The 15,575-nt window shown below is 30.9% G+C and overlaps 2 protein-coding genes across 5 annotated transcripts; both read right to left on the reverse strand.

Moving 5' to 3' along the window:
* Positions 1 to 3,790: 3,790 nt before the first annotated feature.
* On the reverse strand, positions 3,791 to 4,767 carry LOC122523271 (epidermal growth factor receptor kinase substrate 8-like). The gene is made up of 4 exons (XM_043644931.1): positions 4,704 to 4,767; positions 4,345 to 4,530; positions 4,111 to 4,279; positions 3,791 to 4,041 (listed from the first exon to the last, which is right to left on the reverse strand). The coding sequence occupies exons 1-4, from the start codon at positions 4,765 to 4,767 to the stop codon at positions 3,882 to 3,884; spliced, it is 579 nt and encodes a 192-aa protein (XP_043500866.1). The 3' UTR covers positions 3,791 to 3,881.
* Positions 4,768 to 6,267: 1,500 nt separating this feature from the next.
* LOC122522957 (epidermal growth factor receptor kinase substrate 8-like protein 1) lies at positions 6,268 to 15,331 on the reverse strand. Of its 4 annotated transcripts, none has more exons than XM_043644418.1 (7): positions 14,960 to 15,331; positions 12,100 to 12,182; positions 9,091 to 9,165; positions 8,768 to 9,006; positions 8,349 to 8,685; positions 7,062 to 8,278; positions 6,268 to 6,973 (listed from the first exon to the last, which is right to left on the reverse strand). In XM_043644418.1, exons 3-7 carry the CDS (start codon positions 9,134 to 9,136, stop codon positions 6,836 to 6,838), a joined length of 1,977 nt encoding a protein of 658 aa, XP_043500353.1. In that variant the 5' UTR covers positions 9,137 to 9,165; positions 12,100 to 12,182; positions 14,960 to 15,331; the 3' UTR covers positions 6,268 to 6,835. The 4 variants fall into 4 exon arrangements, with proteins under 4 accessions (XP_043500353.1, XP_043500354.1, XP_043500351.1 ...); XM_043644419.1 differs by having other exon boundaries at positions 12,089 to 12,182; XM_043644416.1 differs by lacking the exon at positions 12,100 to 12,182.
* Positions 15,332 to 15,575: the final 244 nt, after the last annotated feature.

The following is a 15,575-nucleotide window of genomic DNA, read 5'->3' on the forward strand; positions in this document are numbered from 1 at the left end:
GATTAAGGTCTGTTCCATCTAAGGAGGATTTGGAGGCCCCTATCCAGTAGGTTGTATACTACTTGTATTCATTCATTCGCACACGTATATATATATATATATCTACCTTTCTATCTATCTATCTATCTCTATCTATCTACCTTTCCATTTCTCGCTTCATTATCTCGCTTTTTTAATCGCTTCATTGTCAAGCTCCATTGTCATTCCATTATCGCTCCGTCGTCTTTTCATCGTCGCTTCTCACATTTTGGCCTTGGATTTTCTTTCTATTATTTTCCTATCATTTCTTTTCTTTTCCCCTTATGTTTCAAACATTGAAATATGATCAACAATTCGTGCGAGCAGAATGACCTGTACTTTAAATCATTCTAATAGATAAATACTGTGATGCAATTGACGTAAAAGGATATGCGACGATTTAGTCAAACTTTTTCGGTTTCCAAGGTCAATTTTGAAGCTCTACTTATATTCTTATTATTTATTAAATAGATTACAGGAGACATTTTTCTTAATGGTTCTTATTGTTCTCTCTCTTTTTCTCTTACTTATCGCTATAATACATAATTTTATATCTAATGTTTAGATGTAATATTATGCGCCGCTGCTTAGTCAATTTTGTTTAGAGTCATTATTGCGTTTTCCTCAGGATAGAAAACAAAATATGGAACGATCGAACGTAATTATATTTCTAACATATTATTTTTAGTTATGTTACTGACAAGATACTTTATGTCATCTATAACGTATCGAGTAAGCTTTCGCTTTTACCCATGACAACTGCGTATATATTTCGTGTATTTTTTAAAAAAAAGAAAAGATTTCTTTTTGCGTAAATTTTTCATCCTCAAACAAACAAAAAAATGAAATGTTTTTCCATGAACGTTAAACTTTTCGCTCCCTTAAAAATGTGACAAAAGAAGGTGACGTTACTTAGCATATTACGACCTCATACAACCCTCGTACAATTAAGTTTACAGAAATTTACAAGAGACATTTTCCTTTGTTGCGATATCAAACGTATGTACACTTGCATTATTATTTGTATGTGTGTATGTATGTATATGTATGCAAAAATCAATAACGTTGGAGTTGTAAATGTCTCACATACAACATTCACAAGTGTTTAATGATTGATTGGTTTTTATGAAGAGAATTTAATAATATGATTGTTTGTTTTATATTCGAAATTTATGTTATAGTTGTAATGTTATGTCTTATAATAATATTTGAGCATAAGTACAATTTATTGCAGCCTTAATAAAATATTATGTAAATATTAAAAAAACACAAAGAAAAAAAAACAAAAAAGAAAGGAAAAGTCAGTTTTATATATATAGTTTACATTAATATTATTAATAATTAATAACAAGATGCATGTGTGATTTGTTTAAATCGTATTCGAAGGTTTCTCGATTATTAATCAAAATTTCAAAATGAAGCCTGTAATTTGTTAAAATTTTAACATCACTTTCAGGATGTATCAGGATATATTTCGCAATTAATTGATAGAAATATAGTTTTTATTTGTTAAATGTTAATCTTGGAACTTTCATGATTTATATACACACACATTATAAAGAAAAGTATATATAGATATATAAATTCTTCTATTTGAAGCTTATACAACGGTGACAGCTGCTGTGTACGAATAACTCAAATTAATGAAATTTATTATTATTTAAAATAAATTTCATAATTGTGAGCTATGAAAGCTATGCATTACGCACAAACAATGTTTTTACATCAAATGATTAAAATATTTCAAATATGTCCTTTTCGTAAAATGAGCAATTTACAAATACGTGCAATTATTACATATATATATAAATTAAAAAGTTTAAAGAGAAACAATATATAACGATTGAAAAAAAGGCATATTAGCAAAACAATAATATATTAAATATAATTTTTCTTACGTATCATTTTCCTGTTACTTCATTGTATAAATTTTAAAGGTTAATAATATCACATTCCAGCTCTTGTCAATTATTTTCTTTCTTTTTTTTTGCATACTCTTCTACAATAAATTAGAATGAAATAAATCACATCGTGATTAGAATATAAATGTTCTAGACAAAAAAAATTATTCTAGAATAACTCTTGAAAGTATATTCATTTTGGAACGTTAGAAATGGTAGTACTGATCGGTAATAATAATACTAATTATTATTATTATTGATAATAACAACTCTGATCCCAATAATGATAAACATTATATATAATAATTGTCATATTTATATATATATATAAAAAAAACCAATGTTATCTCTAATGAAAAACGTGTGAGACATTCACGAATGACCAATTCATAGCATTGTATCATCGAGAAGCTGTTATCTATCATCATCTCTCACTCTATTAATAGAATCGTAAATGGAAACTTGTGTATCGATTTTTTAGATTGATTAGCAGTTTTCTAGACAAATTTTATACAACATTTTTACGAACTTTTAGGATATTCATAAAATTGAAATTTAGAACGAACAAATAATAGTATCTAACTTCTTCCAAAACAAAAAAAAAAGAAATTATTCGAAGAACACTTTATAGGCCTTTTACATGGATCATGGCATACCTTTAAAAATGCATTATTTATTTCATTCATGTAGTATAATTTAAAAGGAGAACAAGAACAAAAAATAAGATCAATTGCATTTAAATTAAAAATTATTTTTATGTATTCAATTGTATTTTTCAACGATTCGATTAACAGGAAGAAACAATTGGTGTTTCTTCTCGATCGATTAACATTACAATATTATTGTTATTATTATTATTATTATTATAATGTTAATTTAGATTGTAAATTGACGCACAATTGACGTACGTAAAATACGCTGAAATCTTTACTGCTTTTGTTTTTATTCAACGCCGCTAAATATGCTTCGTATGGAAGCAATATATTATAAATATAGCCGATACTAATAATAATAATAATAACTTGGTGATGTGTTCGAAAAGAGCTTTGCTAAGAATTGAAAATTCTATACAACATTATTATTATTATTATTAAACTTATCGATGTGTTCACGTGATGTGATCCCGACTGGAGAAGTATTGAGAAAAATTCTGTGTAATATATCAAAATATATAATTCTAAAGTTATATATAAGAATTGATATATTCACAGACGGATATCTATTTATGTCTGTTATTAATTAATGTATAATGATAGCTTCAAAATAAACATAACGCGATATTAATAACGAAGTATTTAATTTGAAACGATTAAAAAGTTCATGAGACTGATACAGTCGATTTAAAATCTTGTCTTCGTACATAGTATATATATGACATATTTTTTAATATTTTATATCATTATTTTCATTTTGACTAAATTTATTATTTAACATTATTAGAATTTAATATCGTTAATTTTTTAAGTTACGATTAGTCCGTTCTAAATACAATTTATTTAACATTAAAAAGTAAATATTAATTTTGAGTAGGAAATTCTTTTTTATCGATCTATTTTACAAGAGATGATAAGTATATTTAATGAACACTTCTTATTTTAAGTATTTTTCTTCAATGAAATTATGAAGTACTTAGAGCGCGTTACATCTAATACTTATGTTACATATTTTTATTAAAATCACAGCTTATTGAACTTCATAATTTTGTTAAGAATTAAAAATAGTTACAACTATTTTTAAGCGTCAATTATCGCGTATATACATATTTCTATATATGTATAAACACTTATATTTAATCGTCTCTTTTACGTTTCATTTATTCTGCCCTTTGTCCGAATTTTTTCGAAAATTTGTTTTAATTCCGATGCCCTTGTTGTTTCATACTAATAAAGAATTTGAAATATTAGAACCAAAAGAAAAAGAAAAAAAAGGAATGTAAAAGAAATTATTTGTTAAGTTTTACTATTAACGTGTTAACGTTAAACTTACCCTACATTCGTTGCGCGACAAAATAAGCTGTTGTTCCAACTTTCCACCTTCATCAGGGCCAAAATATTGTTCTAATTGTCGTTTAGTTAGATTAAATATTTCAGCACCGGTCATATCTCTTAATTGTTTGCAAACTCTGTTAAATCAACGATGAATTAAGTCTTTTGTTAATATTTTTTTATTTCTAATCATTAGTTATACTTACTTATCTGAAAATCCTTTAGTTGTCAACCAAGATTGAACTTCGCGGGGAGTTGAATACTGATGTAAAACTGTAGTTTGCATTTCAACAATATTTGGAGTAAATTTCTTTTCTCTAAACATGTTTAATACATATTTAAGTTCCTCGTGGACTTGATCTTGATTACTTTTACCTTAAATTATATATGAATAATAATTATAATGTAGAATTATCATAACGTCTCGACTCGAAACTCACCAGGGAAAAATTTGTTATTTTTATTTAATTCTGATTTGTTGGAACTCGTCGATGTAGTTGATTTTTGAGTCTGTAAAACTGGAGAAGGTTGAGGTGGAGGTGTTAAGGCTGGTAGCGGTGGTGGTGGTGGTGGTGGTGGTGATGGTGTTGTTGCTACTACTGCTCTTGTTGTTGCTGTTGCTGGTGCTGGTGCTGGTGCTGGTGCTGGTGCTGGTGCTGATGCTGGTGCTGATGCTGGTGCTGGTGTTGGTGCTGGTGCTGGTGGTACTGGTGCATTTGATATTTTTTTTAATGTATTTTTTACAGCTGTCACTTCTAATGGTCGAATAAGAATTACAGGACTACTTTTTTTTTCCAACGTTGTAACTTTTCCTGATGTATTACTGGATACGTAGTTGTTGTTTTTTGTATTTGAAACTTCATTAGTTGTAGTCACATTCTCTAAATTAATTGATTATCTTCAATTGTTGGTGTTAAACCATATTATATTTTTCTTTGGACGTTTATCAAATACGAAAGCAAGCATAAAATCTAATTTTAATTTATTCTATAAATTTTTTATATATGCTATACAATTATACATTAACATTTTACAAACATTAAAGTCTCATTTAATTCACTATTGATAAAAGCACTTAAACAAACAAACAATTGTTCTTATTCTTATATTAATATTTCATCCCACAAAAAACACTCTTCAATTTATATAGGAAATGGACAGTACAATAACATTTAGGCAAATCAAGATTGTAAACGTATATATTTGTTCATAAAGTGATGTACATTAATTACAGTGCAATGAAATACTGGACGGATCTCATTCCCAAACCTTGAACACAACATTTATTGGAATATATTTCGACAATATTTACGAAATGAATAAGCTAATTAATTGCAAAAACAAATTTATTTTTCTTAGCTTGTAATATCAAGAAACGTGTTCAAAAGATGTATTACAGTATATCCTAACGTAATTTACTGAATAAAAAAATAAAAAATTTTTATTGGTAATCAATACATTATTTTATTCTACCATATTGTTTTCTATTTTTTTTTAAATCAATGCGTAATTTGTACTAGCTTCTTTACACAAAGACATACAAATAAATGAGAAAACACGTTAAAGCACAAATTCCAAGTCTATTATTAATCGTAAATGTTTTTTAATTTATTGTAAGCCAAACTTGAAGTATTTTATCTTTTTAATATTCTTACAAAATGATTATTTCATTCGTGTAATTAGTATAACAACTTCATAAACCGTAGTAATTTCTTTTTTATTCTTGGTAAATGTATCCATAAATGAACAGATAAACAGAATAATAACTCATTTAATTATTACGGACACAATGTAGATATAAATGAGAGCCGGTCGTTAAATATCTTACAGACTCTAGCTTGCATTACAATATTTTCATTCTAAAAATCTATGTGCAAATTATTTTATCTTGCTAAAGTAAATTTGGTTAGTCGAGATTCTTTGTACGTACTTCGTACATAAATTATTTTATTGAGGTATTAAAAAAAAATAAAAAAAAAAAAGTATGACCATACATAGTCAACGAAAGTAACACATTTTTCTATTAATTGTTAAATAATAATATCTACTTCTAATGTACTGACTTATTTAAAAAAAAGAATCATTTCACATATTTAAAGATAAATTAAATGGTTAGAGTTGATTAAATTAAATTGTATTAATTTGGAAAACATTGTTCAACTAATATTTTGGTGACATATCCAAAAAATAACTAATTTAATCTAATTACAAAAAAATTTTTTAAATCTTCTACAATGAAATTTATTATTATATACAGGGTGTTATTGCTTTATCAAACTTTGAATAATATTTTTATTATAATATATCATAATAAAAATTAATAAGAGATTTCAGGTAATGAAATAAATACGCAAGCAAAATGATCCAATTTAAGTTAGGCAAATCTTTCAGTAATTAATGAATAATATAAACATAAAAATAAAACCAATAGACGGTTATCTACGAGATATAAACGATGAGATAAAAAAGAAAATCTTGTCTCATTATCCAGGGCTATTACTAAAAGCCAAATCACCCTGTACTCGTAGCGATAACGATTTTAATTGTTCAGTCTAGACGTTACTCGCGCTTACACATTACTATTAATATTATTATAATATTAATATTATATATATACAGTGATATTAAATAAAATAATATATCAAATATTGTGTGAGAAACGGATGCATTACTGTATTAATCCATTTTTAAAGAACTCATTATAAAGAGAGAAATAATAGCGACTTGCAATAAACTTTACACCGATCATTTGTAATTAGACAATGTTCTTACGGTTTAAAGAAACGTTGAAAAAAAAGAAAGAAAGAGGTAGAGAAAGGGAAAAAAAAAGACAAAGAAATCTTAATGCAAGACACATAAATGTCCACGTAATCGAAAGCAAAGCGTATCGAGGACAATTTGTTCAAAACGACGACAATAATAACGACGTTATTAAAAATAACGAAATTCACCTTTTTTTCCGAGACGTTCTTTTCTAACCCAATCCGCTGGTGCTGGTGGTGGGATCGCATGGGTTCGATGAGCTGCTTCTGGTCCAGGACTAGTACTGGTTCTTTCAATTTCAGAATCCTACAAATTAATGGTAAATTCATTGTTTCGTATGAAACAATAAATGAAATTAAAGTGATGAAAATATAGGTAAAGATTTATTTCTCACTTCGTAACTATAACCGTGTCCTTGTCTAGGATATCGACTTGTATATAACGGATTATTAAATACATCGTTGTCGGCAGGTTGTGATGCATTGTGAGGCGTAACAATAGTATGTGGCACGTGAGCTACTTGACCCCTAGAATTTCTCGCTTTCCACCATTTCCTACTGTCATCAAGTATTTCCAAATATTCGCCCCTGACAACCGTCAGTTCTTTATCATTGTTAGCTGTTCTGGGATAAGTAACGTGAACGATTTTAGCATTTCTAGCTACAAGCTCGTCCAACCAAACTTCTTGAGCTCTTTCAATAGCAGCACCTCTGGGTGCCCTTTCAATCGAATCTACCGATATGTCACTGTGAGCTCTGGTTTGATCGATGTTTCTTTCTTCTCTCGCATAAAGTTCCGAGGTTGGACCATAATTTCTATCATAGTATTCGGTACCAGCTCGCTCCTCTCTGGTATCGTATTCGAGATACTCGCTACTGTAATGTGACTCGTCTACATCTCGATGATTATAATAAGGATCATTCTGTTGTTCAGGAAGTTCATCCCTTTTTTGTTTATCAGCGTTCAAAAGGGAAGCTAAGTGATCGTGATCTCGATCTTCAGGTATGGGATATTCCGGTGACCAACCATCCGTGAAGATTGGATGGTAAGGTGGCACGTGTCCTTTCCATTGATCGCGAGGAATAAGCCATGTATCGCCAAGGGAATGCCAGAGTTCAGTTTCCTTGCTGGTAACGCAATTGATTAACAAATTGACTGCTTCTCTGGTCAATAAGGGTGACACAACCTTACTCGGTAAGTTCGTATCATAATTCGTATCGTGAGATGCATCTACGATCAGAGCGAGCGGCGTGAAAAGGAAGTGTACCAATTCTGGAGCATTCGGATCGTGAATGTGTGCTTTTAATTTAGCTAACAGGTTGAAGGAAAGTTTAAATTTTTGAAAGATATCGATAAACTCCATCTCTGGTGGTGGCTTTGCTCTCATAGTTAACATTCCATCTCCTAGATTTCTTTTCTTCGATTTTCTGTTACGTCGTCGACGTTCCAATTCTCTCGAAGCTGCCGCGGCATATTGCAAACGTGCGATAAACTTTTCAATGTCGTCGAAACAATGGTTCAATATCGTTACGTCTCGTTCATATTTTTCTGACGACGTTGAGGACACCTCGTCGTTGTTTTCTTCGCGAGATATATCATTTTGGCCATCGGCTGTAAGATTAAAAAATCATTTAATAATAATCGTTATTCTTTGTTAAAGAATGTCACGTGATATATTCACCATTGGCTGCATTGAACGCAGACACCTGTTCGCGTACATTAACGCCATTCAATGGTGGTTCAGGTGGTGGTAACGCAGGTGGTGGTGGTATCTGTCCTCTTGGTCCCCTAGGTGAACCACCTGGTACAAGTTTCCCCATTTGAAGCATTTTCAAATCTTCTACCAAGTCTTGAGCAGATACACTCTGACACTGAAATATATGCATTTCTGCTCTTTGAGAGCCGCTATCGTCAGCAACCGAAAATACCAAAATGTTATTGTACATCTCCATTGGATCTCTCGAGGTAAATGCGGTTGGTTCTTGGATCAAAGAAGCTGGAAATCGTTCCATCACGGCCTTTTTCAAACATAAATACAATCGATCAATATTTATATTTATATTACTGTTATCAATTTCAATAGAATGTATATCAATATACCCCAGTTTCGTTGTCCATGATAAGAACCCAATTTCTTTCCAAACGAAGCTGCATCTTTTGGCTCCATATACCATTACTTTTTTCTAATTGCAAAAGACGTCGCATGCCATCAGCAGGATAAACAATGCCTATCTCTTTCGTCACTGTAAACGTTGCTAAATGTTCCATCATGTAGGTAGGTGGTTCGGTACTACTGCCACGGCCACCGGAAGTACTCGATGGTCCGCTCGAGCCTCCATCTTTGGTAAAGAACAAATTTTAATATTTTATTTAATAATTTATCAATATTCATTCTTGGTGCGTGTGTTTAACTATTTGTATACCTTTGTTATAAACTGCTGGACTATGGCTGCTGTTATAGTATGGCATATTGGAAGTTCAGACACGATCAACCTTGCCTGAAACATCGAATCGTAAAATAGAATATAACGATAATAGAAATAATACGATGAAAGTAATTGATTATATATATATATATATATATATATATATATATATTGTTATCAAACGTCGAAATAACGATTCGATATCTTGATGATGGTCGATACTTGAACGGTATGTCTGCTGTTAGCTGTATCCGGCTAGCATCGGGTCATGGGACCCATACTTGGTATCGCATGAAAGTCAGCATGTAACCAAAGTGAAATTCCAATGAGCCTAATTTGTTCGTTAGGCATGTATTGAATTTCTTTCACGGGTGTGTATGTCGTCGATTTGAACTTTCAAAATTATTTAGAGAGTAATAATAATCATTTGGAACGTTTCGATTTATGATTACGATTTATGGGTCATTCGAAATTATTGAAAACTTATTTAAAGCTTACTTTAATAATTTCACAATTTATGGTTCATTCAAGATGGCTGAAAACTTATTCAGAGTAATATATACTAATCGTTTTGTACAGTTGAATTTATGGTCCATTTAAAATCCCATTTAAGAACAATAGTCAAATCTCTATTATACTTTACGACTTAATTATCTAGTTGCTTTACCAATGTCATTTATAGAATACGAAAATAGAAAAGAAACTTAAAGATTTCGAGATTCTCTTATCTGTCTTGATTGTAAATTAAAGTGCTTTGATAATATCTTTTTCTGTCGTGTCGATATAAAAGTAAATAATTTAATGGCACGTAACATTGCCAATCGCATATCAGGAATTAATGCTTGAATCATACATCAGGCACATGCACGATACAAATACACACATGCATTCCAAATAAATGGTTAGATACATCGCGTATATATAATTACACACTTACATAGACGAGGAAATAAAAGTTTTGTTATATGGTAGTATATGTATGGTATGGTTATATGGTATGAATACAATTCGTGTGAGTACTTGTATATACATAAAAACACATATCTATATAAATATTGCGTATTAAGACAATGACCGTCATAGGGCAAGTTCTTCTTTCTAAGCAAATGCTTTCACTGCTGCGTGGCTCGTAGCAGTAATGTTGCAATTTACTAGCGAAAGATAAGGTGCCGTGGGAAACCTTAGAACGTTGGAAGACATTGTTAAATCCCAAGTATATCGAGTGACCCTTTTATAAGATATCACTTCGACCATTACCCAGCTCTCCTCATTTTTTCTCCATAGAAAAAAAAAGAACTACTATAATTACAACTACGAATTGACACTAAAAAATATCTTTTTATATTTATAAATAATCATTTTGATGATTCTCCAAGCGAGTAAAGAGAAGGGTGAAGCTAGGATGTTGAGTGGGATCCGTGTATCAACTATAAAAGACCAGTGAAGCAAGTTTCTGACGTGAATTGATCTCGCGCGTTAGAGATTCCTTCTGGAATTCCAAATACCTATTTTCTGATTCAACATAATCACATATATTACAGTTATATACATTATTTTCTAAGTAATCATTTTACAGAAAAAGTATACATTTGTCAAATATCCAAGCGGACGATTCGAATTACGGCGCGGCCTGACCATTTCGGAGACTTCGATGCAAGCATAGGCGAGATTCTTTTCCAACGGATTTACCGGGCGTCGTTATAAAAAAAAAAAAAAGAAATTATGCTAATTACTATTTCTTGCTTGACGAATACGAAGGAAAAATAAAAATAAAAAGAAGATGGAATCGAAACTTAAAGTGTTCAACAAACATCGTGGAATCTCTCGACGACAAAGACAACAACAAGAATCTTCGATAAAAGAAGCAAAGTAATCTTTTCTATATGCAGGCACACCTCAAAGAGAAAAATTTACTAACGGAATGCGTGTCGAAGAGAGCGGGGTATAAGCACGGCCTTGAACGTACTTGACATAAACACCGCGTTCGACGTTCTATTTCCGAGAGAACAAATTTAGTCTAAATTTTTTACTTTACGTGGAGTCATCGAATAGGAAATTGTTTCCATCGTGCCGGTCAATTTCATTCGAGAATTCGCGAAAATGAAATTTTATATCGATACGAATTCATTTAATGGTTTCCTGTGATTTATTCTAACCAAAATATTCATAAAAATGGTAGAAGTTAATAAATTATCGCGCTCATTTTCATTTTATTTGAAAAACAAAAACATAACGTTTAAATCGCGACACGTAAAGTGCATTAATTTTTTTCCGCTCAAGTAACCGTTTAATTAAACAGATGCAAGATGTGCAACATAAGGGCATTGACTGAACTGCCCGTAGACGTGAAGAAATTTATGCGGAAGTTTCGTGTTTTTCATTTATCCTACAACCGTTACTCGTTACTCGTAACATGGTCGCGCAGATATAACTACTGAGGGTTATCTATTATTATGTTGCTGTATTTAGCTGCATGACAATTACATTTTCTACAAATTAAATTGTTTTTCTTTTTTCTTTTTGTTTTTTTCAATAACTATTTATAGATCGTTTAGTAGTACACGTTAATTGAATGACGAAGAAATGATTGTGTATCTGTTATGTAAATACTTATTATTGCATAATTGATTATATTTTATTGTATTTTTATTGTATTTTATTTATAATTTTGACTTTTCAATAATTCGATTAATCAATTATACAAAAAATAGTAAGAAAATTTCTAACGCAGGTGGCGACAAGTAGAAAAACCTGATTCAAACGAGTTTGAAATGCATACCTAACAAAATTGAAATAAGAAAGTTTAGATCTTGAAAAAGATCCGATCGAAAGTAAACAACAGAAATCCAACATAAGTAGAAGTTAGCGTGTTCCTCGTGGTTGGACGCATGCATGTATACGACACGAGTACACACACGTAAAGGCGCGCTCGCATACTCGTACATAATGAAGGAAGAAAAATAAAAAAGAAGTAGAAAGAAAGTTAGCAATGTACCTCTCGCATACCTTCCAATTCGTGTTGCAGAGTGTTGAACAAGTTTTCCAGTGAATGGACCGAACGAATGAACTCGCTTCCACACGATTAATAACTATAATGGAGAGAGATCGATAGTTATTTAAAAGTAAATCTTAAATATAATTGCAACCATCTTCCAACGTAATTTTTGATATTTATTATCACCATCCAAAAGGATTCAAAAATAATTTATGATCGTTTTAGACAAATTTTATGGAAGAGAAAAAGAAATGAAAAATGATCGTTGGAGGAAAATCTAAGCTCTCACGATTAATAACTATAATTATCGATAGTTATTCAAAAGTAAATTTTAAATATAGTTTAAGCCATCCTTTAAACCTAAATTTTAATATTTATTTTCACCATCTAGGAGAATTCAAAGATAATTTATGATCATTTTGGAAAAACTTCATGAAAGAGAAAGAAAAATGAAAAATGATCGTTGCAGGGGGGCCTCTAAGTCCCGAAGCAACAATAAATAATAGAAGTTTGTATTGTTCGTTTTGAGATACGTAAGTGTTCTTACATAGAAGAGAGAACGAGTGCGCGCGCATAAAATCGAGAAGATGCGTTATTTAACGGCGTAGGAAACTGCCTAAGGTCATCGAGTGTCACGTCGTGTGTCATCATGCTAAGGGATTTGCACTGCCTTAGAGAAAGAAGTAAAAAAAAGACAGAACAAAAAGACAACTGCGTGCCCGTATAACTAGTATACAGGAGTATGGTAGAGAGAGATAAATAGATAGAGAGATATATAGCATATAATACGTCATACGGGCTCTATATGACATTTTCAAGCCGGAGGCAAGGAAAATAAATAATTATGATTATATTATTGATAGATTTTTTGTTTTCTACTTCTCCCCACGCGCGTCTTCTTACTATTTTATATTATTTTTATACTAATTTATAGGTTTGGTAATTGCTCAATGAAATACTTGAAATCCGCCATTTTGGTACTCGATTTTGTAAGAGATTTTTTATTTTTTTAATCTATTTCGTTTTAATGATGACGTCGTGCTGCAAAGATTTACAATATTATTATTACTGAAGGATTTTTTTTCTCTAAATCGAGTTGATAATGTGATTATACAAGACAAAATTGTGTGTGTGTGTGTTTATGAACTTTCGAAAGAATCTTCTCGATGAGTATTCTATTATAAAATATTTTCATCATTGCGAGTATCTTCGATCTATGTCATAGTGATTGCAATGACACGCGTAGGTCTACTTACAATTAGATGTTAGTGGGCGTGTATTACAGGTGTCCTTAATAATATTAACCATTAGAAATAATAATTGCATTAAGTAAAAAAAAAGTAATACGCATAAACATTGAATTGTAATTTAAATAAAGAAAATCATTTTTGTTTTCAAAACTTTGATTTCTGTTCTCTTTACAATAGAACGTAGAAATCGGTAAAATTGTGTTACAACTAACACAAAGAAATTGTCGACCGTATCTTTTAACAGATAAGAATTTTTACATTCGAGTATCGAGTGTAAAAGCATTACAATTTGATACGTGTATGTGTGCATGTGTTTGCGTCTGTGAGAAAGAGAAAGAGGAAAAATGATGATTGTTATAAAACTAAAACTGGTTTTTTAGCGCTAGATATAAATGTATCAATAATTGTCGAATTAAATATCATCTTAAAGTAATCGTTTGACGAGTAATAAGGAGGAGAAGCGAACGAATTAGTTTTTATATTTCATTGAAAATAATTAATCGGATAATATCGATAAAATATATAAGGAACATAATGATAAAAGATTTACAGAAAGGAACGATTGATCGATCGTATTAAAAACTAGTGAGTCATCCTGCAGTGATAATGATATCGAGATAACAATGCGAATTGTTTTCCAAAGCGCAGCATATTTCAATCTGTTTAGTCTTATATATTTAATTATAAGAAAAAAACATTAACAGTAATACACGAAGAATAAAATAAGCATGAAAACCACGTACGAGAAATGTTCTATATCCGGATGTATAGTTTCAATACAGATACACGTATCTAAACGTGTTATGTGCATACATCCAATTTATTTATTTTTCTAATTATTTATTGCTTTTTCTTTTTTTATATGTAAAGCAACATATTCCTGTACTCGGGAACAGGAAGAAAAATTATCCCCTCCAATCGGTAAATAATTAATCTATTAGAATGAACTTATGGATACATACGTTAGCAATCTGCACTCCCTATTGGTTTTTCATTTTAAGTGGAAATAAAAGATGGATGATTAAAAAAGTTACACACTAATATCCACACACACGTGATTTAAATTATTTATTATTGTAGCTGTAAATACACAAAGAAAAATATATAAGTATGTTAAATCGAGAAAGAGAAAGAGAGAGAAAGAGAGAGGGAGAGAAAAGAAAGGAAATTGTTTGGTTTAGGTTTTCATTGGAAAATTATGAAGAAGGAGTCTTAAGTAAAGACCGGAGAGCAACAGGTGTGCCTCTGAAGGAATACTAATTGGAATACCAATTGGAATTCCGTAAAGGAAGGTATTCAGAATTGCACTGAATTCCGTTATGGCGTTAGAGTGATATTCTTTAGAAGGAAACCTTGACACAGCTTGATTGCTTTTATTTAGGCGTGTTCTTTCACGGAAATGATATGAATGTATAGGATCGTATAGGTAGTGTAGAGTATTGCCGTAAACTTCCAAGCAACTGTAGGTGTCGCGAGCCGATGACGATAGGTGTACTGCGAGCGAAGGAACGAAAGGAAAGGAAATGAAACACGGATGGCTGCCGAAACAAAAGCAACTTGAATATTTGAAATATTATTTATCTGAAGATATTATCGTATTACTATTACTAATTAGACTTACCTAGTTTTGATTAAGAATAGTTTTTTCTATCCACACACACCTCACCCTCACATACACAAAGGAAGAAACCTTTATCAAAGGAATGAACACCTACGACCCGACCATGCTCGACTGAAAATTTCTCACGACTACTTTTAATCCTTCTATCTTCTCTACTTCGCGGTTTACCTGCTCTTCTCACCTCCCTACCTCATCTACCAAGGTGCGATCTTTGATACACCGATTTCTATTGGCTCATTCCTTGATCCCTACTACGTCACGATCGATTCTTTTAACAGGATCGTAATATCTTTGGATCCATATTTTTATTAGTAGTCTTTAATATTATTTTTCTTCTTCATTATTCTAATTTTTATATTGTATTTAAAATATAATCTGTTTCTTCTTCTTCTCGTCCTATTATAACTTGTGATTTGAAATTATATTGAAAAAAATTTGTTAACATCGGGCCCGGACAATTCAGTGTTCGTCAATGGCCTATTTCTTCTTTTGGCACCATCTCGCGGCTGCAGACTAAATTACAAGTTCTTTTCTTACTGACAATAGAAAATATGGACAAATTTGTATAAATCTAAAGGATCCAAAGATATTAATTATTAAATTGGATATTATACAA

Source organism: Polistes fuscatus, unplaced genomic scaffold (assembly GCF_010416935.1).
Source record: "Polistes fuscatus isolate 324 unplaced genomic scaffold, CU_Pfus_HIC Scaffold6, whole genome shotgun sequence".
NCBI classification, from domain to species: domain Eukaryota; kingdom Metazoa; phylum Arthropoda; class Insecta; order Hymenoptera; family Vespidae; genus Polistes; species Polistes fuscatus.

What these genes read in the sequence shown, in the direction of transcription:
- LOC122523271 (XM_043644931.1), bottom strand. Translation starts at nt 4,767, where the DNA reads ATGAAGTTTCAAATACAAAAAACAACAACTACGTATCCAGTAATACAT. An exon ending in ACATCAGGAAAAGTTACAAC is followed by an intron (nt 4,531 to 4,703) that starts GTTGGAAAAAAA and finishes CACCAGCACCAG; the next exon opens with CACCAGCAACAGCAACAACA. An exon ending in ACTAAAGGATTTTCAGATAA is followed by an intron (nt 4,042 to 4,110) that starts GTAAGTATAACT and finishes TTGATTTAACAG; the next exon opens with AGTTTGCAAACAATTAAGAG.
- LOC122522957 (XM_043644416.1), bottom strand. Translation starts at nt 9,136, where the DNA reads ATGCCATACTATAACAGCAGCCATAGTCCAGCAGTTTATAACAAAG. An exon ending in TCATGGACAACGAAACTGGG is followed by an intron (nt 8,686 to 8,767) that starts GTATATTGATAT and finishes TGTTTGAAAAAG; the next exon opens with GCCGTGATGGAACGATTTCC. An exon ending in GACACGGTTATAGTTACGAA is followed by an intron (nt 6,974 to 7,061) that starts GTGAGAAATAAA and finishes ATTAATTTGTAG; the next exon opens with GATTCTGAAATTGAAAGAAC.